We start from the raw sequence: 26495 nt of genomic DNA, 5'->3' as shown, positions 1-26495 counted from the left end.
CACAGGCCAGACGACGCAACACCAGGACCCAGATCTCGCCTGCAGGCTGAAGGTTGACCACCCTGGTCTAGGGAGAATACACACATCATTTCTGTACTTCAATAAAACTATTCACATTCTGAAAATGACTTACAATTTTTGTATTTACATCTTCAGTCATCAAATATAAAGTGCTGTTATTTAAATATGCAAACACGGTGTTTCCCTTAACTTTGTCAGAGGTTCTAAATTGTGTGTATAAATGGTTCTTATGTAGTTATTAATCATATATTTAGATTATATACAATAGTGTTATATATAAATGTATAAATTATAAATATAACAGGAGGGCTGATGAGGTATCTTTTAGAATATACAACTGTCGCAACAAACATGATGATTTAATGTATATATAACTGTTAAGTATACTTAAATAAGTATCATCATGTGGCCCAGTGAACTATTCAATAATATGCAGAAATACACGATAAATCTGTTAACTTCCCACAAAAATTGGCTAGTACTTTTAATAGGAAATATAACAATTAAAGCTTTAGTAAATCAAGTATTGCATGATGCACAAAAAAGCCTTCAAGAAATCCTTTTAAAAGCAAGCCATTACACACAGACCTTACCATTTCCCTGACATTCCTGCAGAGCGCCATATCAGGATCCAGCTTATCACGAACAAAATAATTTCTCTCTCTCATCTCTGACCTGAGAGTTTGTCCTTTAATTAAGTATATATTAGCCACATATGGAATATTCCATATCCCTCTGTAAAATAAAAAAATCAAAGAAGATCATTTAAAGACAAGGAAAGCAACAATTTTTATTTTATTTTTTAAAGGATAAAATAAAAATAAAAATAAAAATCAGTATTTTGTTTTTTATTGGCTAATCCAAACAAAATTCAAGGCAACCACGGTGAAAAAGTTCCCAAGATATCTGAAGAACTACAGCTGGACTTGAAGGAACCACACCCTATATAAAGTCAGTAATTCAATTGTGATGAGGTATCATCATGAAGAAAACAAGGCCAAATTCTCTAACATGGATTTTAGCTGTATAAATACTGTCTATTTTCAGAGCAGGTCAAGGCTATCAATCAAATTCCTTTATATTGTTTGTAATATTAGGTTATGCTGCCAGAAGCATAAAAAGGTGAAACATTTCATATTAGTTAAAATATTCTATTCTAGTTTCCTACAGCTGAATTAACCTCTTTACACTAATACCCATTGACTGCAGCTGGCATTTATGTAAACCAGAGCAACAGAAATAGGTATCTCTATAGTACTAGTACAATATACTGCTTTGCAGATTTCCTGTTTCCCAGATCCAGTTCTCTAAGAGAAAAAAGTTCACTCTGTTCTCCTATCCATATATCAATTCTTCAATCTATACTTCGTAGCAAATATTACAGAAGAAATGACACCACTATACATCTGATCTGGATAAAAATAAATAGAACCAACAGAATAGACCACTTTTATCAGAAAAGCCTTCTTGCACTGTCAGGTCAATATAAAAGGGTATTGGGACATATGGAGATTGGGTTCAAAATATTTTGAAATAGATAACTTTTGTGGTAAATTTACTTTGTGTGAAATAAAAATATCTTACAACTGCTCTGGCTTTAAGCCAAGATACACATGTAAAAGGCACAATATATACTGAATAATATTGTAACAAAAAAGGTTATTGTTCAAAATCGCCCATGAAACAAAATAATCCTCAGAAGGGATCCAAATGAAAATGACACTGAAATTGCTCTTTGTAGAAACTGACAATGACAAACAAAAACTACAAATCCTTCAGTTTCTGCTAACAGTATATTTTCCTACTCTGACCAGAAATAATCATATAAACAAACTGTATTAAGTCCCTTATATAGAGTCCACTGTATTAAAAACATGGGTTTTAGCTGTATAAATACTGTCTATTTTCTAAAACTCTTATACAGAGTCCACCATTAAAAAAGTGGAAAAAAGTTATTCCGTGTTATTGGAGAAACTCAATATAGCCAATGGTAACAGTTCAGTAATTATGTATTCAGAGGGAAAATATTTACATTTATGAAGCAAGGAAAGTATATTAGATATATCTGACTTCTGTGATTGACTTAAGATAACTTACACTCTATTTCCATGGACAATATCCACGTAATCTTCTGATCGCGCATAATAACCATCAGGGCTTAGTGCACCCCAAAAGTTGGACCATAACTTCCCATGACGAGTTACAAGTGGAGCAATTATCTTCCTGCAAAAAAGGAAAAAAGGGTCATAAAAATGAGCTTGACAATTTGGCATTAAAACAGCTGGAAGATAACATCCGAATTAAGTTTGCTGCATCCATATTGTTGGCCGTTGTTACTTTTCCTTTGTGAGATGAACTCTAAGGACCATCAAACTTTGAAACAGCAGTTTTACAGTTGAGATAGAGGAGAAAAATCCCCTTAGCTGTCATTTTTAAACCTTCGCCACCCAAGACCAAAAACCAAAACAGAAGAATTAAACCACTTAGTCAATGTTCCCTATAAATCATCACGTTTTCAGTTTTTAGACACAGGGAAAATAATGTCTATAGAAAGTACATTATGACAATACAGGTTGTTCATTAAGTATGCTTACCAAAGATTTTTGTAAGAGAGGCTAGAAAAATGATGAATTATGGGAATAGTTTTAGATGGAAAAAACAACAGAATGGAAGTTTAGAAGAAAGTCAAGAAGGGGACTAAGGCTATAGAAGAGAACAAATCAATTTTCTATTTAAATTCTGTCAGCTAGTAACTCTGTTTTACAAAGGCTGGGTTTTTTGCATTGCACAATCTATCACTCCTTTCATACAAGAACGTTTTTGCACATTTACAACTTTTAACAATTTGTTTCTTATTTCAAACCTTAGTTCAATTAAAAGAAAGCAATTTTGCCACTTAGTTGTCTTTAGAATATTTGAAATTTGTCAACTGTACAAAGAAAACTGCATAAGTTCTTCTATTCACGATGTACTATAAAATCTTAGCTCTCGAGCTTCTTATAGATGATGTTTTTTAGAGTGTTACCAAGCAGATACAGTTATGCCAGATGGTATATAAAATTTATTATTCTCTGCCATTTTATATCAACAAATAGCTGCAGAAAAATTTTGAAATTATTATTGTTTTATTTTTTGATTTCACACACTCAAGGGGGCTCCTACAAAAGGCTCTAGTAACCAATATTTAGATTGGATTTTCTTTCCTACAGATCTCAATGGGAAAAGGGATTTCTGTAAAGAGGGTCCAGCAGAGGGCAACAAAAAGGGTGAGGGGGCTGGGGGGATATGACTTATGAGGAAAGACCAAGGGAACTGGGCTTATTTAGTCTAGAGAAATAGAGACTGAGAAGAGATTTAATAGCAGCCTTCAACTACGTGAAGGGGGGTTTGAAAGAGGATGGAGCTAGACTGTTCTTAGTGGTGGCAGATGACAGAACAAGGAGCAATGGTCTCAAGTTGCAGCAAAGGAAGTTTAAGTTGGATATTAAGAAGAATTTTCTCACTAGGAGGGTAGTAAAACACTGGAACAGGTTACCCAGAGCAGTGGTGGAAGCTCCATCCTTGGAGGTTTTTAAGACCTGGCTAGACAAAGCTTTGGCTGGGATGATCTAGTTGGGAGTGGTCCTGCCTTGAGAAGGGGGTTGGACTAGATGTCCTCCTGAGGTCCCTTCCAACCCTCATTTTCTATGATTCTATTATTCTAAAAGCAGAAGTCAAGATTAGTTTCACAGTTAAAAGTTATTGTTGGCTTAGCAGTCTCCTGATAACATACTTTCACACAGGCTGAAGTGCGTACAAGAGCTCCATCCTATGTGAACATCTACTCAGTTTGGAAGGTAAAGGCAGTAGACAGTTCACAACCATATTATCCACACCCTCCCTTCCCTGCCCACCCTGCCAAGCAGAGGAAAATGCTGAGACCCTGTTGATGCTTTTCTGTTGACCTTTTTGTTTTGTTTTGTTTTTAACCAATAACGTAATGCCAAAAAAAGGGGGAAAAGTATAAATAGAATCCTGGAGGGTCCTTTCTACTTAGGAAAACAATGAAACGCTTTAATCTGGAACATAAGGAGATAAACCGTACCTGTTTTGCTCTATCAGTATTTTTAAAGTCTTCGGGTTCATTAGTACAACATCGGCATCTATGCTGAAATAGTAGTCACACATTTTATCCTGGCGACAGAGGTCCCTAAAAAAGAGAAAGAGTAGCTGTTAATCTATTGTAAATTCATCACAAGAAGAGTTTATTTGGGGATGGGAAGGGAGAGAATACCAATCTACTCGTATATATATTTGCTTAATGTATCATATTTCCAAAAGCTTCTAAAATGAGCACAATAAAAATACTAGACCTGTTTAGTTTAAAGAAGTTTGAAGTACTAGAAAATAAGTAACTTTTTAATCTTTTGTTATAAATCAAATTTCTTAATGTGGCCAGTTATAAAAACAAATATTCCCTCCACTAGGAAATACAAAAGTTAATAATACCCAATTCAAGTAGACATAATTTGCCAATTTGAGTTCCTGAAATCATTACTTTTGGTTAAAATGTCAAGCAACTGCCAACTCTAACTAAGTTCACTATAAATTGAAAGTGCCCAACATCTGTGAAAAATTCAGGCTACTTTCATTTGGGTTCTTAAGTTTAGGCAGTCACTCTTCAAAATATTGGCTTCTCTGCTAATGAACATAAGTTACTGTGGGTGAACCTGCATGTACATGAGAATACATTTCACCCATGAACTCTGGCCATACAGAAATGGAATGGTAAATACCCTTACAGAAAGATGTTATTTGAAATAATGAATAGGAAAAAAAGAGGAAAAAAAAAATGGAACTTTAAATACAGATCCATTTGAACTAACTAATCATTTAAAGCAGGGGTGTCAAACTCATCTGGTCCCGCAGGCAGATGAACGCCATGGGATGAATAGTGTGGGGTCAGTCCAGCTGGCTGGATTGGGCCCTTGGATCCCACCCCCAAACCCAGCACCTGTGGTGTTTGCTCTGGTCAGCCTGGGATGGAAGGCACAAGTGGTACTTGCTTTGACTGGTCTGAGACGGGTACTACATGTGACGATCTAAAGCAGGCACTGAATGGGGGGTGGGGGGACCGGGACACACACATAAGGGAGTAGGTAGGCAGAGTCTCCATGGAGACCCGCCCAGGACCAACACGGGCAGGGCACGCGGCCAGGAGGATGGGATGGGGCCACAGGTGGGCAGGCAGCAGTGGCTGGGAGTTGGATGCTGCTCCGCACCCACCCATGGCCCCATCCCATCCACCTGACTGCACACCCTGCCTATACGGGTCCTGGGTGGTCTCCATGGACACCCCGGGATCATTGGACCATGACAGCATGGGGCCAGGGCCCGGGGCTGAGCTGTGATCTGCTCCCCGCACACTCCTGCCTATGGAACCAGTCTCCATTGCAGGGGCATGGGGAGTGGATCACAGGTCTGCCCTGTGCTTTCATGGCCCCACAATCCAACCCTGAGATCTCAGCCCTGGCCCCAGCTGCCCTGCTCTCAGATTCTGCTCCCCACCCACCCACAGCTCAGTCCCATCCCATCCACTTAGGGAGTTTTGGTGAGTTGTTGCAGGGCGGTGGGGGGAGGGGTGCTGACCTGTATGCTTCCTAGCAGCAGTTCCCCCTTCCCTTTTACAGATGCTACAAATGTAATTTGTGAGTTTGGACAACATCCATCCCATCAGTTATGCTTCTGATTCCAAGAAAGAAGGGAATTGTACTTTGTGCATTGTGGAAAAGGAAACTTGAATTTAAACAACACATTACACGTTATAGTACAATATATGTATAAGATGATAAATGTCACACATTTTTTTTTTTTTTTTTACTTAGAACTCACAGGGCTAAATACAAGCATACATGAACACAGTTCAATAAAAAATGCAGCAGAACAGTGGCGAATTATACAAACAGAAATTTGCTTCTCTTAGAGAAAGTAGGATATGTCATTCACCAAGGATGGATTGCTATACTGAGGCAATAACTGGCTAGGCTGAAGTACTGAAGAAAAGGACCTGAGGGGTTACGTAAGCTGAACAGTGTGCTCTTATTGCAAAAAACCCAGCAGCATACTGGGTTGTAGTAACAGGAGTGTCACTTACAAATCAAGGGAAGTAATTCTTCCACTCTATTCATCACTGGTGCAGTCTTACCTGTTGTAATGTGGCCACTTTCGGGCCCTGCACTTCCAGAAGGATATGGATGTTTTCAAAATAGTCCAGCACAGACCAGCAAAAATGATTAGGTGCCTCAGACAAGCTAAAAAGAGCCAGGGTTCTTTAGTCTGGAGAAGACAAGAGAAGACTGAAGGGGATTTGTAACCATTTTCAAATCCAGAACAACAATCTTGAAGGGACAAGAACAGAAGCAGCAGCTGCTCAACTCTGGGAAATGACCAGGGAGTCACAGGACAGCAAGTGGTGCAAAGAGGAAGCATGCAAATCAAAACACAAAATGTTTCCAGTGTATGTATACAAAGATAACAAGATAAGCTAGAAGCCACAGCCTGTGAAAATAACTATGACCCGACTGGCATTACAGAGACTTCATGGGACAGCTCTTGTGACTGGAATGTCAAGATCAAGGGTTAAACTTGGGAGAAAAGGTGGTGGTGTCACCTGGTATATCAAAAATGCATACATTTGGGGTTCGGTTCAGGAGGAAAAGAGTAGAGCAGAATGCATTTGGGTGAAGATGAAAGGTGGAAGATACAGTACTGATCTAATGGTGGGGATTTATTATAGGCTACTAAGTCAGGAAGAGCAAGTGGACAAGGCATTCTTCAAGGTGATAAATATATCCAAAAGTCATGGGTTGTGCACCTGATGGGACACTTCAGTTTTCCGGACATCAGCTGGAAGAATAATATAGCCAAACAAAATGTCGAGCCAATTCCCAACTTGTGTGGAAGACAACTCTCTGTTCCAGAAGGCTGAGGAAACAACTAAGCGATCAATTATATTGGATCCTGTCCTGACCAATAGGAAAAAACTGGTGGAGGATGTGGAGGTGATGGCCAACTTGAAAGGAAGCAATCACAATATGACAATTCCAGATCCTGAGACAGAAAGAACATGAGGCCCACAACACACTAAGACAATAGAGCTAAATTTCCAGAAGGTGGATTTCACTTGAGACAAGGAATTAATAGGCATATTGCCATGGGAAGACAGATTAAAGGAAGTTGACACCCAGGATGGCTGTGAGCTTCTAAAAGGTACAGTATTGGAAGCCAAACAAGAAACTACTGAAATGATGAAAGTATAAGAAAAGCAAGAGACCAATGTAGCTGCACAAGCAGCATCTAGGATGCCCTTAAATGCAAAAAAAGACACACACAGGCAGTGAGAAAATGGCCAGGCCACTAAGGAAGCTTAACAAAAAATAGCAAAAACCTGCAGGGACAAAATCAGAAAGGCAAGAAAAAAGAAAGAGCTGCACTTGGCACAGGAGGTTAAAGACAATAAGGCCAGGTCTACATGACCAGGGGCATGCTTTTGCAGCCACACAAATAGCGGCACAAATTTGTGCCACGCTGCATGCCCCTGCCTGCGCGCTTTGCAGCAGGACACTTTGTCCCACTGCTCTATGTGTTGCATGGGAGGGGGGAAGGGGAGGGAAAGAGAGATGCTGGCTGCAGTACAAGGTGCCACAGGAGGGGCTAGCCACCCCCTGTATTGAGACACCCTGCACCCTGGCCAGCCAGGGAACAGCACATGGAGATGAGGGGAGTGGGGGGCAGACAACCCGGGGCTGCCTCCCCCCAATCTCCATGCACTGTTGAGCCCTCATACTGAGGCACCCTGTGCCCCAGGGTGCACTGAGGCAACCAAGGAGTGGCTAGCTAAGGCACCTTGCACCCCAGCTAGCCACTCCTTGGCTGGCTGAGGCACAGGGTGCCTCAAGACAGGGTAGCAGGAAGCCCTGGGCTGAATTGCTTCCCTGTCTCCATGTGCCTCAGCATAGGAGCTCCACTGTGGACCCCCGCACTGAGATGCACTGCACCCTAGCTAGGCTGACTGAGGTGCAGCATGCCTCAGTGCAGGGGCTCTGCAGCACACAGAGGGTTGCCTACTCCCCTGTCTCTGAGTCTGTCTTGGTGCCCACCACTTTCACATAGTTTTCACTGCTTTTTTCCAGGTTTTTTCTTTGCTATCAGGAAATTCTGGTAGTAAATTGTGTCCTGATGTTGCAAATCAGCAGCACTGTGCATTCAATGTGCAACTCATGTGGTTCATGGCAATCAAAGAGGTTTGCAGTGCCAAAGCCACATGTGCCTGCATGTCTGGATCCAACCTATGAGGGTATATTAGTATGTTGGCCAGAAAAGAAAGACCAAGGATGCTGTGGGTCCACTGTTAAGTTGTGGGAGAAGTCATGGGAGACAAGCAAGGTATCAAAGAAAGAGAAAAGGCCCAACATGATGCCCCTCTTTAAAAAAGCCAAAAAAAGGGGATCCTGGAAACTACAGACCACTTAGCCTCACCTCAATACCTAGGAAGCTATCCAGCAATCCATTTGCAGTCATGTGGAAGAGGAAAGGCTGATTGTAAAGTAACTAACATGGATTTACTAAGAACAAAATAACATCCAAAAAGTTGATCTTCTTCTTTGACAAATAACTACTCGGTTAGATGAAGGGAATGCTGTGAATATAGTGCATCTGGACTTCAGTAATGCTTGAGAAAGGTCCCAGCATAACTTTCTCAAACTGTACAGGAAGGACAGGCAAGGGAGAAAAGGAGTTGCTTTTTATGTACGATTGCTCAGAGTTCCAGCCTGAAACTGGAGACAGGCCTGTTGAGAGTCTACGGGTTAGGATCAGAGGGGAGAGCAACAACAGTGATATAATGGTGGGTATTTGATATAGATCACTAGACCAGGAAGATGAGGTGAATGAGGCTTTCTTCAAACAGCTAGCAGAAGCTTCTTGATCACAGGCCTTGGTTCTCATGGGGTACTTCAGTGACATCTGCTGGGAGGGCAATACAGCAGTATGCAGGCAATCCAGGAAGTTTTTGGAGAGTGTTGGGGATAACTTCTTGACCCAAGCATGAGAGAGTACAAGCCATGCCGCTGTTCACCTGCTGTTCACAAATAGGGAAGAAATAGTGGGCAATGTAACAGTGGGTGGTAACTTGGACAGCAGTGACCACAAGATAATAGAGTTAAGGATCCTGGCAAAAGTAAGAAAGGAGAACAGCTGAGTACAGACCCTAGACTTCAAAAAAGCAGACTTTGACTCCCTCAAGAAACTGATGGGCAGGATCCCCTGGGAGGCTAGTCTGAAGGGGAAAGGAGTCCAGGAGAGCTAGTTGTACTTTAAAAAAGCCTTATGGCAGGTGCAGAAATGAACCATCCCAATGCATAAGACTAGCAAGTATGGCAGACGACTAGCTCTTGGTTTAGCAAACCAAGTGAGCTAAAACACAAAAAGGAAGCTTAAAAGAAGTGGAAACTTGCACAAATGACTAGAGATAAGCATAAAAGTATTGCCTGAGTATGGAAGGATGAAATCAGGAAGGCCAAAGTGCAATTGGAGTTGCAGCAAGCAAGGTACATGAAGGGTAACAAGAACAGTTTCTACAAGTATGCCAGCAACAAGAGAAAGATCAGGGAAAGCATGGGTACCTTACTAAATAGGTGGGGCAACCTACTGACAGGGGAAGGCTGAAATAATGTCTTTTTTATCTCAGTCTTGACAGGCAATGTCAGCTCCCAGACTACTGCACCTGGCAACACACAGTTTGGGGAAAAGGCGAGCAGCCAAGAGTAGTGAAAGAACAGGTTAGGGACCATTTAGAAAAGCTGGATGTGAAGAAGTCCATAGGGCCAGATGTGATGCATCCTAGGGTGCTAAAGAAGTTGGCTAATGTTATTGCAGAGCCACTGGCAATTATCTCTGAAAACTCATGGCACTCGGGAGAGATCCTAGACAATTGGAAAAGAGCAAATATAGTTCCATCTTCAAGAAAGAGAAGAAACAGGATCTGGTCAGACCGGTCAGCCTCACCTCAGTCCCCAGAAAAATCATGGAGCAGGTTCTCAAGGAATCTATTTCTAAGCACTTGGAGGAGAAAAAGGTGATTAGGAATAGTCAACATGGATTCACCAAGGGCAAGTCACAGGTGACCAACCTGATTGCCTTCTATGACAAGATGACTGGCTTTGTGGATGCAGGGAGAACAGTGAATGTGATATACCATGATTTTAGCAAGGCTTTTGGTAAGGTCACCCACAACATTCTTGCAAGCGTGCTAAGGTAGCTTAGGTTAGATCAGTGGACTTTAAGGTGGACAGAAACCTGGCTGAACTGTCAGGCTCAAAGGGTAGTAATCAATGGCTTGATGTCTAGCTGGCAGCTGGTATCAAGTGGAGTCCTGGGGCTAATTTTGTTCAATATCTTCATTAGTGAGCTCAAAGATGCAATAGAGTGCACTCTCAGCAAGTTTGTGTATGATGCTAAGCTGAGGGGAGTAATAGATATGTTTAAGAGTAGGGCTAGGATTCAGAGAGAACTAAACAAACTGGAGGACTGGATGGAAAGAAAGCCTAGGGAGGTTCAAGAAAGACAAGTGCAAAAAGTCTTGCACTTAAGACACAACAATCCCATGTACCAGTACAGGCTGGGGATGTACTGGCTAAGCAGCAGCTCTGCAGAAAAGGACCTGGAGGAACAGTGGACCTGGAGTACTGTGTCCAGTTTTGGGCACCTTTTTACACGAAGGATGTGGACAAAATGGAGAGTCCAATACACTGAATATGAGTCAACAGCGTCCCCTTGTTGCCAAGGCGGCGAACAGCATACTGAGCTACGTTAGTAGTAGTACTGCCAGCAGAGTGAGGGAAATGATTCTTTCCCTCTGTTCAGCACTGTAGAGGCCACATCTGGAGTATTGTGTCCAATTTCGGGCCCCTCACTACAGGAAGGATATGGACAAAATGGAGAGTCCAGCAGAGGGCAACAAAAATGGTTAGCGGGCTAGGGCACATGACTTATGAGAAGCTGAGGGAACTGAGCTTATTTAATCTGGAAAAGAGATGAGTGAGAGGAGATTTTGTAATAGCCTTTAACTATCTGAAGGGTATTTTCAAAGACATTGGAGCTATACTGTTCTCAGTGGTGGCAGATAACAGCAAGAAGCAGTGATCTCAAGTTACAGCAAGGGAAGTTTAGCTTAGATATTAGGAAAAAACTCTCATAGGAAAGTAGTAAAACACTATAAAAGGTTACCCGCGGTTTGTGGAATCTCCATCCTTGGAGGTTTTTAAAACCTAGCTAGACAAAGTCTTGGCTGGAATGATATAGTTAAAGTAGGTCCTGCTTTGAGCAGAGGGCTGGACTACATGAACTCTTGAAGTCCCTCCCAACCCTTTCTATGATTCTACAAACATATTAGAAAAACTTGGGCTGAACAAAACTACTATAAGGCAGATAGGCAACTGACTCAATAGGCACGACGAGGAAAGGGCAAAAATAATATCCAGGTCAGAATGGCAGAAAGCTTCAAGTGAAGTCCCACAGGGGCCTGTCTTCGGCCCAGTGCTATTCAACATGTATATTAATGAACTGGATGCTAGCACATAAAGCTTCCTGAGCAAATTCACAAGCAACATGAAACTGAGAAGGACCACAAACACTGTGGGACTGGAGTGAAATTCAGACAGATCTTGACAGATTAGAAAACTAGTTTGGAACTAGCAGCATGAAGTTCAATATTGACAAAGTGCTACACCTTAGGAAGAATAATCAGGAAAAGAGCTACACAATGGGTGACAGATGGGTGGGTGGCAGCACTAAAGGGAAGGATCTGAGAGTCTTGATAAATCACAGATTCTATTCAAGTCTGCAGTGTGATACAGCTGCATAAAAGGTGAATGTGATTTTGGGACTGATCAACAGAAGCATTAGATACAAGTCACAGGAGGCGATAGCGCCTCTTTACTCAGCACTGGTCAGGCCTCTTCTACCATATACCCTGCAGTCTTGGGCTTCATATTTTAAAAAGGATTTGGAGAATTAAGAGAGGTTCCAGAAGCCGGCAACAAAAATGATAAAGGGGCCTGGAAGGTAAGTCGCACAAGAAAAAGTTGAAGGAGTTAGGTATGTTCAGCTTATGGAAAAGGAGCTAGAGAAATTATGGAATCTCCATCCTTGGAAATTTTCAAGAGAAGACACTTGGCTGGGATCAGTTAATCAGCAATGATCCTGGCCTGAGCAAGGGGCTAGACAATGTAACCTGTAGAGGTCCCTTCCAGCCCTACTGTCCTATGATCCTAAGCTGAAAAGTAATTGTTAGTTGCAGCCGTGTTGTTCTGCAGACATACACAGGCAAGGTTCTTATAGATATAGATGCAATATCTTTTATTATACCAACTAAATAGTTGGAAAAAAGTTTTTTGCAAGCTTTTGGGAACAAACACTGTTCTTCAGGCATTAGTAGACTCTGCTACTGTTATGTGCTCTCCAAGGTAGAAAAGAAGTTAAAGTATAACAAGTAGTCTGTGAAAATGCAAATGAATTGCAGTTTGGAAGACAATGGGTAGAGATAGAAGGGTGTTGGGGGGTGAGGGGAGGGAGGGAAGCGTGCGAAGGAATTGCAAGTAGTCAGCTTGAGGCAGGTAATCTGGTGTATCAGATGTCAGGCAGAATGTAATGTGTCATAAATCCCATGTCAATATTAAGTCCATAATTTTTTATTTTGTATACTTGCCAGCATAGCTTATATTTATCATGCCAACTTTTTTGTTCCGGGAATAGATTCCATTTTAAATTAATAGATTTAAAGTTACTCAATCCTTTCTTTCTATAAAAGGCCTTTAAACGCTACATTTATCAACACTGAATTGATTTCGATTGATATCTGAGGAAATTAGCAATAGATTTTTCAAAAAAGGCAACACATCTCTGTCATATCAAAAGAGAATGAAATATGAATATAACAGACTATACAGGTCAAAAGTGGAGATGACTACTGATATTTCTTCCAATACAGAGTCACAAGGGGACCCATCAATTTGCGTTTAGTCTACTCAATTTAACACTCAAGTCAGCCCATGATATATCTCATAAACAAAAAGGTACAAAAACCTTGATAAATTATCTTATCTTCTTGTGTTCAAATTGGTATCTCAAAATCCTTTGGTACCGACTTAAGAGTATCCTAGTCCTTCAATTTCATTCAATTGTAATTTGAACTGGACTGTTAAAGTCCTGACTTAATATGAAAGACAATACCACTGCAATGAGGAATAAATTAAAGAACATATTTGAAAACAAAACCATGCTTGACATCCCCAGATCAAAACACAGGCTATTACTCAACTAACACCTCTTTTGCTGCCAATTTTCCTTCATATGATTGTCCTATGTGTTTATATCAATACGTGAATGATGATTCTGTACTTCCAATAATTCCTTCCATACAAGTCCCTTAGCTGATCCTAACAGACTTTATCTTGGTCCTTTGTTGCAATACAGTCAACAAAATAATTCTTTTTAGGATTCCTTTTCTATTAAACTGATCTGTCCAAAGCTTCATAACTCACAATAAAAATTCATCCTTGATTTTATCATTATGATAACACCACCACAAGATATTATATAGTGCTGATCATCAGCAAATCCCAAAGAACTTTTTTAAAAAGGGGACTGATATAATTCCCCCCCACACACACATTTTACAGATAGCAAAACTGAAGTAGGAAGGACTTGACCCTAGTCACCATGCAGGGCTGTGGCAGAGCTGAACATGGAATCTAGGGCTTCTAAGCACCTACAATGAGTCCTATCCACTACACAAGCAGTTCTACTTATTCTAAAAAGCTCTGCAAAATAGCACAATATCTTTAAAATAATCAAATATAGACTGCTTTTAATGATATACTTTTGGAAAAAAATCTAAAACAAATAGCTTTAGATTTATTTTTGGAGAGGCGAAACAGGAATATTACTTAACTCATTTAAAATTAAATGTTGCACTTCAACTTTTTCCATTGTTAGAAAATAAAGAGCATTCTTTAAGATTAGCTGAATGTGTTTAAGTATTAAGCCATTCTATTTTTTTTATGCACATTAATCTAGCCACAAAGAAAAAAGTTTCCAACTTAACAGACACTCAGTGTTTAATGATCTGTTTAAAAATATTATTACTTTAAACTTAGGAATTAAATTGCAATAAATTGTTATAAATATGTTAAATGCTTCAACATGAACCAACAAAAGAAACACATCAATATATGGGCAGCAAATTCAGGATCATTTTTTCCCTGTCCTTTCTTTTTCCTCACATGATAGAATCAAAGACTGGATCACTGGGTTAGAGCTTCACTTTTAATTGTGATTTTTTTCAGTTTCTGTGAACAAGTCATGCCTTTTGGATGTGATTTTATATGCAGTATTGATTTTGTCTATGCATACACAAATACCATTATACAGAATTCTCCAGAAAATACCCTAGTTTTGGATTATATATAACAGAGTTATAAAAATTCTCAATAGTAATAAAGTGAACCTGGTTCTAAGAAAGAAATTAATGTTTCCTTCCTTGAGGCTTTCAATGTAGCCAAGTTGCTTTCCCTAGGAAATATAAATAATCCTTAATAGGCTCCTGCTTTGGAATATTGTACCAAGACATAATATCCTAGTTTACAGGAACATGAATATTCTAGGATGACATGACCAGATCACATTCTTATAGCTATTCAAGTACAAACAAAGAATAAAAAGTGACAAGTGCACTGCTTAACAGAGGTGTGAGGCACTTCTAACAATAAGTGCCTATGCATTTTAGCTTACAATTTCCCCTGCTTTGGCACATTCACAAAGATGTATTTTAGTAGCTCAGAAATTGTAAAGAAAATTCTATTTTTAGTACATAAATTCAAAAAAATGTTTTAAAGCCATAATGGAAAGAGTACTCAGTATGAAAAGACTAAATTGTCAGTGAAAAGTGTGAAATATAATCTCCTGGTGGGATTGGAGTTAGATCACTTGAGAGATACCCAGTTCAATGCTCTCCCTGCATAGCATCCACTTTTGCCACTATTGGAGACAAGATACTGGGCTGAATGGACCATTGGTCTAACTCAATATGGCATTTTTATGTTCTTAAATACCGCTTTACAATAAATTTAGGGTTAAATTATTATTTAACTCTACTTGTGAAAATACTGGCATAACTAAGAAAGGAAAAAAAATAGGGAAAATGTCACTACTTTTTGTGTTTGAAACCTTCTGATGAGAAAGCTGAAGCTTGAAATACACCGTCAGTGAGAAGTAGCCTACCTTGTTAGAAAGAGACATATAATCTAGTCAGTTTCATCTAACAATAAACCATTTTAAATGTCATGTCATTTTAAATTACATGATTGCCTCCAGTCTTGGGGGACGACTTATTGCCTAGGTGGTCACTTCAAGTTTTATGTTCTTATGGCAGTAGGCATGATTCCTATTTTAAATTGATCCAATCTTTCATTTTCTCTTTTTCATATTTTGGAAACAGAAATCAAGCCTGGAATATATGACATTATACCCAGAGCATAACACCCAGTCTCCTCGGAATAAATACTGTGGTTCAACAAATACCTCAAAGAAAGGGTATCTACAGGCATACCATAGTATTTACCTTTCTCCTGCTTAACACATCAAAGATGAAGAATCAGTACTAATGGCTAGTTAATGCCAGTTAAACATTACATCACACAGTTTAATAAAACTCCCACTTAGTTGGAGCTGAAAGAAGCTCCTTCTTAAATTACTAACCTACATTTCCAACCATGGATGGTTGTTTTCTAGAACTGTATTTTACATTTTCTGAATATCACTAGAAATATATTTGAGTCACTCAGAATGGCCATCCAAGCATTTATCCTCCCACCCTCTTCCCTGCAGAGTGAGATATATCTAACCACATGACAGGATAAAGGGCTAATACTTATTTATACAATGAAGCCTGAGATACAAAGCTATTGTAGCTACTTTACTACTACGTCCCAAAGCTTCTAATTATAGCTGAGTTAGGAAATATTTCTCATTGCAAAACTGCAAAATTGAGGAAATGTCCTAACTGTTCCAGGTCCACACTGAGATAAAACTAAGCCCGAGTCATGGTACTCATATGGGATGCAGAAGTCAGAGGTTCAAGTCTTAGCTCTACTACTCATGCCACCTCCAGAGTGAGCGCCCTAACCACTGGATAACAGTGTCAGTCTCTCTGACACTGGCCCAATAAACATCTCATTGTAAAACAATTTCAAAAGGAGAGATTGAAATACTTCCCATATCATGTTCATTAAAACATGCATATTACTTCTAAAAGTTTTGAGAATTCAATATTTAATGAACACTCATTGTTAAAAAGAATTGCAACAAGCTCCATTATTAATGCATATGCAAATAATTAGAAAAAGAAGGAAAATATCAGAAGACAAGCTGTAAGAGGAAATAATCCTACAATTAAGTGAAACATCTAAGATTATCTCCTGAATTTTTAATTTTGTCTCTAGAGTTTTTAATTCTAACAAATCCATAATAGTTGGTAAATTTATTATCACTAACATACAAGAGGGAATTCAGTCCAGTTCCTACTTAAGTTATGGAAAAGAAAAATACAACTAAGAAATATCATGTTCCTTTGCAGATGGGGGGGGTGGGGAGGTTGGAGGGGGTGTTGTTTGCTTACTTGTTTCAGTTTTTGGGGGGTATTTTTGTATTGCTGTATTTTGATTTAAAATGAAAAACATAATTAAGTTCAGAGATGTTCATGCATAGAAAAAATACTCTGATATTAATGCTATACAATCTTTCCTTTCCTTGTTTTTGTTTTGTTTTGTTTTTTATTAATTCATCCCCCACCTCACCCTGTCTCTATCTTTGAGTCCCAAGCACCTTTTACCACAATATTCTTCATGCACTTTCAAGACAGGCAGAAGGTAAATTTACTACATAATGTTTTGGTGTAGATTTTAGATGGTATTTTTTTTAAAAGGGTTTATTTCTGAAAAAAAAGTATTTTGATATAGAAGTTAGTATGAGCCATTGATATGGAATCCTGACATTTACCTAACTAATATTTACATACCTAAAAATGAAATGGATTTTAATAGAAAGCAGATTAACTAAAATATGTTCAAAACTAAGACACTGGGAACTACAAATGTACATTAAATGGTCAGCATTTTTTAAACAAAGACTGGCAGAATTTCTAAATTGGCTTGTAGTTCCAAAGATTGAAAGAATGCTGCACAACACTGACATAAACATGCCTACTGCATGTTTTGTTTCTGCTATTTTTAATTAGCTGGTGAATGCCTGATTTATAGTCAGATATAGCTAGCTGCCTAACCACCCACTTAAATTCTTTACAATCATTGGCCTGGAAAGATAGTCCTAGAGGCTTTTGTGTGATGCTCCGTTTGCTGTTATGTTATGCTACTGTAAGCTTCATGAGACAGGGCAGATAGTTCTAAGCTTTTCAAATGAGATCTTCTACTTAGAATTCAAGCAGATTATTACAATTCAAGTAAGCTATAATACAATAATAGCTTACTCCTGAAAACAGGACTTCCTTTTTCCATTTGTATAATAAAAAACAGGACTAGAAAGAACAAGCAGCAAAAGATCTTTTAGGTTTTCACATAAAGTAAAGCAGTACAAAATTTTTCAATTATGGTATTCAACTATGGAGGAGAAAAGTACCTATATGCATGTGTATGTGAACATTTTAACACATGCAAACATCAGAAAAGCCACACTCAACTGCATGGCATTCTGTTTACATAATGAGGGAAAAATTAGTGCCTTTTGTTGGAAGAAGGAATACATGAACTGGGAATCAAGTCTCAGCTTCTGAGGATTACAGATATTTCCAAACGAATTTTAGACTAAATCAAAAGACTTAAAATGAGGAGTAGGATGATAGTATCTACTGGAAATCTTAAAACAACATTTCAAAATACACTATCAAACCTCGTATCCTCACAAAGTGTGGTACTGTATCAACTTTTACTTTAAAATAAATCATTTACCTCTTCTGTAATTGCTGTTCTTCAAGATGTATTATACACACATATATCCCACTTGTAGCTGTGTGTGCACCCAAATGCACCTGAGCAGTGCACTTCTAGAAACAGTCCCTGTAGGGGTAGGCATGTGCCCTGCCTGTCTTCATGCCTCTAATATTCCCTTCACTCCCCTGTCCCTTCACTCCAGAATGCTTGCAGCATTGGTTTCTGGCAGAGAAAGAGAAAGAGGAGGAGGATAGGTTATGGAATTCATGTGTGCACAACAAATCTTACCAAGTCACAGGAGAACTAAGTAACTAGATAAAAATAACTATTTTATCTTATTTGCAAGATTATACACATACACATATTCCACTTGCAAGTGATCTGTGCACAGCACTGCTCTTGACAATGGAATTTCAAAGTTTACTTGAACAGTGACTACAGCACATATTTTCCGAGTTCACAACAAATCTAGAGGCCATTGCCATAATACAAACAATAGGTAAAAACATGCATGGATAATTTTGTTACTAACTGGAAAATATCTGTAGCTTAAATGTTTCCAACAAACAGTTATAGAGAGTTGGTCATTAATGGACTTGACAGTCAATTTGTCTGGAAGCATCTGTATCACAACAGGACTTTATGTAAAAGGTAATCTGTATAAAAATCCAGTGCAAAGAGACTATCTAATCTTTCATTCTGCCAGCATAGGCCATGAACCACCTAAAAAATCCTCTGAAGACTTTTGCTTTGTACATGTAAAAGGCAGGGGCTCTATATATAGCCAACATATCTAATTTCTCTTCACCTTTCCTGGTGAAATATATCATGGGAGCTTGAAGCACTCTGCTATTAATTCTGGTAGAGGCTACAGTAATGAGGAAAGCTGCTTGGCAAATCAGTGTTGCAAAGAACAGGTAACTATTGGTTCAAAAGCAGGTTCCATAAACATCATAAGTACTTTTGTCCTATGAAGAAGATGAATTTGGATTAGGAGAGAAATGGCTGGTGACCCCTTTCAAAATAACTTTTCAGCCAAAGAATACAAGAAAACTGAGCAACCTGTGAATGAGAATTAAGATTCCTTCCGGTGAAGTGAAGTGAAGAGTCTGATTCTAAAATGCACAGACGATCCAAGGCTCCTATACACAATGTATGTGTTACCACCAACAATGGCATTGAGGTGGTTGTTGCACCACAATTTCTTAAGAGGATTAACATATTAACAAAGGCAATTTCAGCCAATCCAATTGATGCCACTCCCAGTGGTGTCAGTGAGAGAGGGTGGAGTGTGCCAAATGAAACGGATGCTATTGGGAAGGTTTGATAAGTTCAGAAGGTACAAGGGACTGTCAGCTGGAGGTCTACACTCATTTCACTGCTGAAATGTTAAGAATTTTTTCAGGCAAATGGTGACAGCTAGATGCCAAAGGATAACTTTGTGGACCTGAAAGTTAAGAGTCAAAAAGACTCAGAAGTGAAAAAGAAAGATAACTCTTCTCAGAGTAGTCTTTTTCCTGCCTGAGGTGAACAAAGGCCTTTGAGTAAAGTACTGAAAGACCAGACTTTGCCTAGGTGTCCAAGGTGAAAGATAACACAGACTTTTCTCCAAGCGATTCCCTGGGTTTCTACAAGCATAATTCTACAACATCAGTTGGAAGCTCTGAAAATAAAATCAGTGTGCACAATTCGTACCAAAACTACCTCTCAGACAAACTCTGTACCTTTATGACTACTATATCTATTTGATTCTAAAATAAGTGTAGTTCCACCCCACCCCCCACTGAACATGGCGGAAAAAAGCCCCTTATCTTGGGATCACACATGAGACAGAAGAGGGGCAAGCAACTGGTGCAGCTCTGGCCCTGACCCAGGATTGGGGCCAGGGCTGTCAGATGCTGCCTGCCCCCTACACTGCCTCTGCCCTGTGACCTCTCACCCCAACAGCTTCGGGGCCTCATCTCCTTCCCCTGTCTTGACCCCGCCCCCACCCTGCAGCCTCTGCCACCCTTCCTGCCTACCTACTTCCCCTGCTTCACACTCTGCTTACTCTTGCTCCTGTGCCACAGGCTTTGTTCCCCATTGCTACTGGGCCAGGCTGGGGTTGGGACTGGAGCAAGCACATGCTCCATACCCCAGGCTGGAGTAAAGATAGAGTCTGTGATGCTGAAGAAAGGGTAAATGCAGTAGTGGTGGTGGTGGTGGTGGTGAGACACAAATTTAAGATGACCCCCCAGTAATTAGATTCTATGCACGGAAATGTGTAAGAAATGTAGTTTTTTTTCAAGTTCAGAATCTAATTATTTAGGGCAGTCATTTCGGATTTCGGTAAATACGGTAATTATAGAACAGACTAAATGTATAAGAGATGGATCAAAACTCAGGATCTAAATTACAGCCACATATAAAACGTGGATGTTCACAATAACATTGAGCTGATTTGTAGAGTTCTGTCATGCATGTCCATCTCAAGTTCTATTCTGAATTTATGTATACTTGTATACATATTATATTTTTATATATTTTGAGCTCATGTGTGGCAACAGGGACATATTACTCAGATAAAGATTCAAATTTCTACATTTCTGATCCATTTGTATGTCTACTTTAAATCATATACTGTAGAAGAAAGTTTAACATGAATTTTATGTTGTACTAGTGTCTTTTTAAAAACCCACTTAAAGTTATATTTTGGATAGATTTTATTAATCACAGATGCTTTAGCAATATCTTCATGTTCCTGCCAGATATACCATATAAATAATTTACAACATCTGTTCTACTTCTACATTATTATCCATTACTCTGTACTTTTTAAAATCCTTCCTCTGAAGTCTAAATGACACACCATTTAAGTTGAACAGAACCCAAAACCAAATGCTTTCACAAATGCACAACAGCTTATGTTACAAAAACAAGTTACTACACGTATAGAATATCTGTCATTAAAAAGTTCAAGATTTTGTTTTGTGCCTAACTGGTTAGCTCATGAACTCTACCCTCTCAGTGTCTAGCTGTATTCTAATGAAGATAATATTCAGATTTAAATACTAATGTTGTCCCACTTTTAAAAAGATATATGGACATTAAAACTTACATCCCCATGTTCCTGGCTTCTGCTTCACTCAGATTTTCTTCAGGTCCAACAATTTTTATATTTCTGATAAGTTTCTTGGCTTTCTCCCAAAATTTCTTGATGTGCTTTTCATGATATACCTCCTATAATCATGTTAACATAACTGAAAATTAATGTAAAATAGAAATTGTACTAACCCACATGTAGTATAAAAACAAACAAACAAACAAACAAAGTCGCAGACCTCATTCTGCCCATTCTGCTTAGCCCATTCCACCCAGGCATATAGCTTGCCCGCTCTTGCAATCAATAGCTTTATGAGCCTCCAGAGGCAGCTCCTATTTACTTGGGGATGTGCATCATACCCCATTTTCTCAAAAGGTTGCATTAATGTAGCCTTCCCCAGCTCCATTATGTAAGGATTCATCTCAGTCCTGACAGCTAGGAGGAAAGAGATATTATTGTGATCCAGCTGCTCAAAGGGGAGACGTCTATTGGGACCATTTAATTATATGACAGCAGTACTGATCTCAATACAAAGTAAATTGGGTTGTATGTGGTTGTTTGACCCCTTTTGCCCATTAGCTTAGCAGTCAAAAGATATTTGCTCAAGAAGAAGACCTAGTTTCTAGACCCACTTCACCATGAGTCTGATGAAACCACATCATCTATGTCCATGTGGCTAGGCTGACAAGGCTGAGCACATCCTGCCTATTGATGCCAGGCCACTGACCTATCAAGACTGAAAGGCGCATGGGCCAGAAAGAGAACAAGGAGAGCTGCAACTTAATGTCCAAATGCAAACTGTATTCTGACAAGGAGTAATTAGAATGCTGGCAAGTATTTTCAGGAAATGTTTAATTATCAAAGTAAGCTCTTCTACTGAAGTATTTAGCAAAACAAATCAATGTGGGGCAAAAATAGAATCCATATTATTCCCACAGTTCTGGCATTTTAGGATTCATAAACTTTTCCACAATTCCACAGTCCTGTAATTTGATTAGCACAGATGAACCCTTATACCCATAGTCTCGATGAGAGCAGGGGGCTTCACGTGGAAGCAGGGGTTTTTCCCAGACATTTCTGATTGCCGGGTGAGAACTTAGAACTATATCAATTGCACAGAAGGATCAGTATTTTGATCTTGCGCTCAGACACTCATTCTTGGCCCAGAACTCTCTCACTTTGGTCTTTAGCAATGCTTGTGTCCCAGCTGGAGGACATAACTGACTGACTACAGATGAAATCTTGCCCAGCTTACATAGTAGTTAGGAAGTCTGAGCTGACCCAAGCCTCAGAGGCAGAGACATCTCCTGCGTACCCTGGCTGACAAGAATGGGTGATTATGGAAAGCACAGGACAGATATGCAGATGGTCACATGTACACAACGACATGTGACCATCACACATTGGTAAAACGGATTTCAGATATCCAGAAATGTGCCAAATATTTGTAAATTCAACAATTTGCTCCCACAAAAATGAAATTACATTAATTTATCTTGATGTCTAGTTTCCTTAGCTATGCCTTAGCTCTCTTCAGAATGTACTTTTTGCTTTTTTTTCATAAAAAGAATGGATGACAAGTTTCCTGTGACCATTTTAAAAGCTTTACTGCTTTATAACCTATATTTTTTTTTTTTTTTTTTTATAATTCCCTCCCAAAAGTATGCTTTAACTTTGAGGGCCAAATTCTGCTTTCTTAGTCCCTCTGAGATCAACAGGACCCTAGCACCCAATTAAAAGCAACAGAACTTTTATGTTTTTCCAGCAAGCTCTTTAAACTCCCAATATTTTAAAGCTGTGTGTACATCAATACATTGCATTCATGTTTAACGCTCCTGAAGTCAATAGTGCAGAAGTCTTTTCAGAATCAAGGTCTCTGATGTTTAGCAGACAGCACTCTAAAAGTAAAAAAACTACTTAACTGTATTTCTCTCTTTCTTTCTGAAATATAGATGCAAGTTCAAGACTCTTTCACTTTGAGCCCAGGCACCTCATGCAATAGACTTGTTATGGTATACAGCATGAGCTCCAACACTAATAAAATACCATTAAAGCTCGGCAAGCAACTGAGGATCAACTATTATTTTATGTCACCGTGTGCCTTTCCAAAAGGCATTCACTTTAACGTGCAATTTGTTTTGCAGAGTGAGAGAGAATTTCTAGGCACTTGAATTAAGGTTCCAGAAAGTACCTTTTGAATTTCACAACCTATTTTAGAATTTAAAAATTAAATTAAAGAATTTAATTAAAACTGTTGCCCCTTCAATTAAATTGGACTACTTTATATTTTCCCATTGCTCTTTACCATGTAATAAAGTGTCTTGATTGTTTTTCCTCTGAAGTATATTTATATAAAGACATGAATATATCTTTTATTCACCTGCAATTTCTTAAAATTAAGAACGTCTCACAAAACATAGACACTACTTACGTTATTATGAATGAAGATGCTAAGTGGCTCCATTGGATAATCCAGAGTCAACAGTCTGTCTAAAAATTTAGGTAGGAAAGGAGTTGGTTGTTCAATGAAAATGCCAATTGTTACCTTTGGATATTCCTAAAAGGAACAACATGTTGACACTAAATAATTCTAGTAATATTAGCCTTCTCTGAGATTATTACAGTACAAGCTCAGACATGTTTTAAATACACCTGAATTAGGCTATGTATTAAAAAGAAAAAGAAAAGTAATCCCAAACAGTCTACTCATTATCTGATATTACTATAAATACTATGATAGGCTCCTTATTAACCAAAAACAGCTTTAAAATCTACGTATTTTTTCTCCTACTTGCTCACATTTAAGTTTCACAGTAAGCTTTAAATTATTGATATTAAAGAAGCACCAGAGAAACAGTAATATCTAGAAAATATTTATAGTATTGAAAATTAATTGCATTAGGTAATTGTGCAAACATGTACAGAACATATTTAAGTGACTGCAGAAAAATATTGATTTTGTCCATCTATAACGCAAGTATTTGTTAGTGGATAGAAAGCAGCCAAGGACTGCAGGGTAACGAAGAATCACTACTCTACTCTACTTTCCTATTAATAGGCACATACACAGAAAACCATTGATAATTCAGGTGAAGTTGGCAAAAAGTGTTCGCATTTCTTTGATAAAAGAAATGTATACTTGGACTTCTCACTAGCAACCAGCATGCCAGAGCTATTTTTGATCTGAAATGTGCACAAACAAAACTAAGCAAAATATTTATACACAGTTTAACAATCCTTTATTAGTGTAAAAATACTAATTTATTAATAAAAACAGACGTAAAGAGAAGCATTAAAAACTGGTTTATTCTAGTCACATAGCAAGTAGATTTTTAAATTTTTCTTCTTTTGAAGTCATATGTTTTATAAAAATAATATCATTTCAGGTCTTTGTATACTTATGTAAACAGATCACCATCACTAAAATAAAACTAAATCACTGTTTTGTCCATAACAGGTTTTCAGCTGAGATATAGAAATGCAAAGAAATTTACCAATATCAAAAAAATGATTATCAAGCCATTTCTTTTACCTCTAAACCAGACAGTAAAAATAAACAGAGTTTTAAAACTCACTGTAATAGACTTTAGACAGAAACCAAATATGAACATAAAAGGCTCTGACTTAGTTCTCTTCAAGCAGGTTACACCCACTTGTAGCATGTCTGGATAAGAGATCAGGACAAGCTGAAATTTCACAATGTCACTCTTTGTACAGGAACTCCAGAAACATACTGGCATGTTTTCCAGATAGGAAACATTAAGTATGTTCTTCATGCCCGTGTTTACACGGCCTGCCTACCATTCATGGCTTTATTTACAAATCTATTCAGTTTCATTTCAGTTTGCATTCAAACATGGATCCTAAATATAAACAGTCAAAGAATGATAGTCATAACATTTTTAAAAAATAGGATCTCCGAACAGGAAATGTTCTATTGAGAAGTGTGTTGTGGCAACACATAGTGTTGGTTACAAGTAATGAAGATTTCCTGGGGAAATAGTGTATGCTGCAAAAAAAGGCATCATTAATCCAAGCACTTATAAAAAGCACAGGCAAGCATATGAACTCTGTATATTTTTCAAATTCCAATGAATTCTCCCAGGGGGACTGAACTTTAAAGCAGCTTCCAATGTGCTCCAAGAAGTAAGCAACAAATTCAAAACAAACCTTCATTGCAGGTAATATTTACCCAACAAACAATCAAGTGTTTGGTGCAAGTCACAGGCAAAAATAAACATTCATCAAAATATGTTATCACACCAACAGAACAGCAGAGATATACATACTGGTACAGTACAACTGTTTTGGGCCTAAATTGTTAGCTTTTATTTTCTCTTTGTTTATTTTCCCTTTCCCTTTCCCTGTTTTTATCCTGGTTTGAATGCCTAGAGCAGTGGTCACCAAACAGTCAATCTCAACTGACTGGTCAATTGGAGAGCCTCTGACAAGCTATCCTAGTCTATCACAGGCTCCATGATAGGGAATGGCAGGACACAAGTGGCTGGGCTGAGCCATGCCCCCTGCCACCCAGGACAGTCTGGGTGACTGGGGTCAAAGTCCAGGCAGCTTGTCCGGGGAGGGGGGTAGGCAGGGGCAGTAGATCCTGGGGTGCCGTTTACTTACAAGAAGTGATATTCACCATAAAAAGGTAGGAGACCACTGGTCTACAGTCTGAAGAGCGTCTCAAACTCAGATCTCCAAACAAATGCTCTAACAAGCTGTCATGAAAAAGGTGGATGACACCACTTATCACTACTGTCATGTTCTTGAGTGACAGTGAACATGAGTACCATGCTGAACTAGTATGAGCTTGGAATATGCTGAAGACTCCAAACAGACCAAGTCCCTCCAGAGACTCAGGGTACATAAAAGCATTACATTTAGATCAACCCAACCAGGATTGGATCAATCAAAAAGCTCATTTGTGCAGGAGTTTGAAAGACTTAAATCCACTCAAAAAATGGTGCACCAAATCTAAGTTAGTTCACCTCAGTTAAATCAACTTTGAAGTGATAAAGGGTTAATCCAATCTACTAAGAACTAACTGGCAGGGAGCTGGCAGGGGTTATTGCAGGGCCTTTGGCACGGCTTTATGAGTGCTCATGGTGCTTGGGCCAGGTGCCAGATGATTGGAAGGCAGCCAACAAGGTCCCCATCTTTAAAAAAGGGAGGAGGGAGGACCCAGACAACTACAGGCCCATCAGTCTTACCTCAATCCTACGGAAACTCTTTGAGAAGATCATCATGGAGCACATCTGCGATGGGCCAGCCTCAGAGATGATGCTCAAGGGCAACCAGCACAGTTTCATTAGGGGCAGGTCATGTCAGACCAACCCGACTGCCTTTCA

The 26495-nt window shown here is 38.9% G+C and overlaps 1 protein-coding gene across 2 annotated transcripts in view; it reads right to left on the bottom strand.

Annotated features, from left to right (window-relative positions):
• PLOD2 (procollagen-lysine,2-oxoglutarate 5-dioxygenase 2) overlaps positions 1 to 26495 on the bottom strand; it is a 70868-nt gene that overhangs the window by 13206 nt on the left and 31167 nt on the right. For both annotated transcript variants that reach the window (XM_019532959.1, XM_019532960.1), the window contains exons 8-12: positions 23576 to 23701; positions 21160 to 21281; positions 4106 to 4210; positions 2119 to 2244; positions 615 to 756 (exon numbers count right to left, since the gene is read on the bottom strand). In XM_019532959.1, the coding sequence (XP_019388504.1) occupies positions 615 to 756; positions 2119 to 2244; positions 4106 to 4210; positions 21160 to 21281; positions 23576 to 23701 (621 nt within the window). The remainder of the gene's footprint in view (positions 1 to 614; positions 757 to 2118; positions 2245 to 4105; positions 4211 to 21159; positions 21282 to 23575; positions 23702 to 26495) is intronic.

The sequence above is a fragment of the Crocodylus porosus genome, unplaced genomic scaffold, assembly GCF_001723895.1.
Source record: "Crocodylus porosus isolate Cpor-Errol unplaced genomic scaffold, CroPor_comp1, whole genome shotgun sequence".
Lineage (NCBI taxonomy): Eukaryota > Metazoa > Chordata > Crocodylia > Crocodylidae > Crocodylus > Crocodylus porosus.
This window is presented reverse-complemented; position numbering and strand designations above follow the sequence as displayed.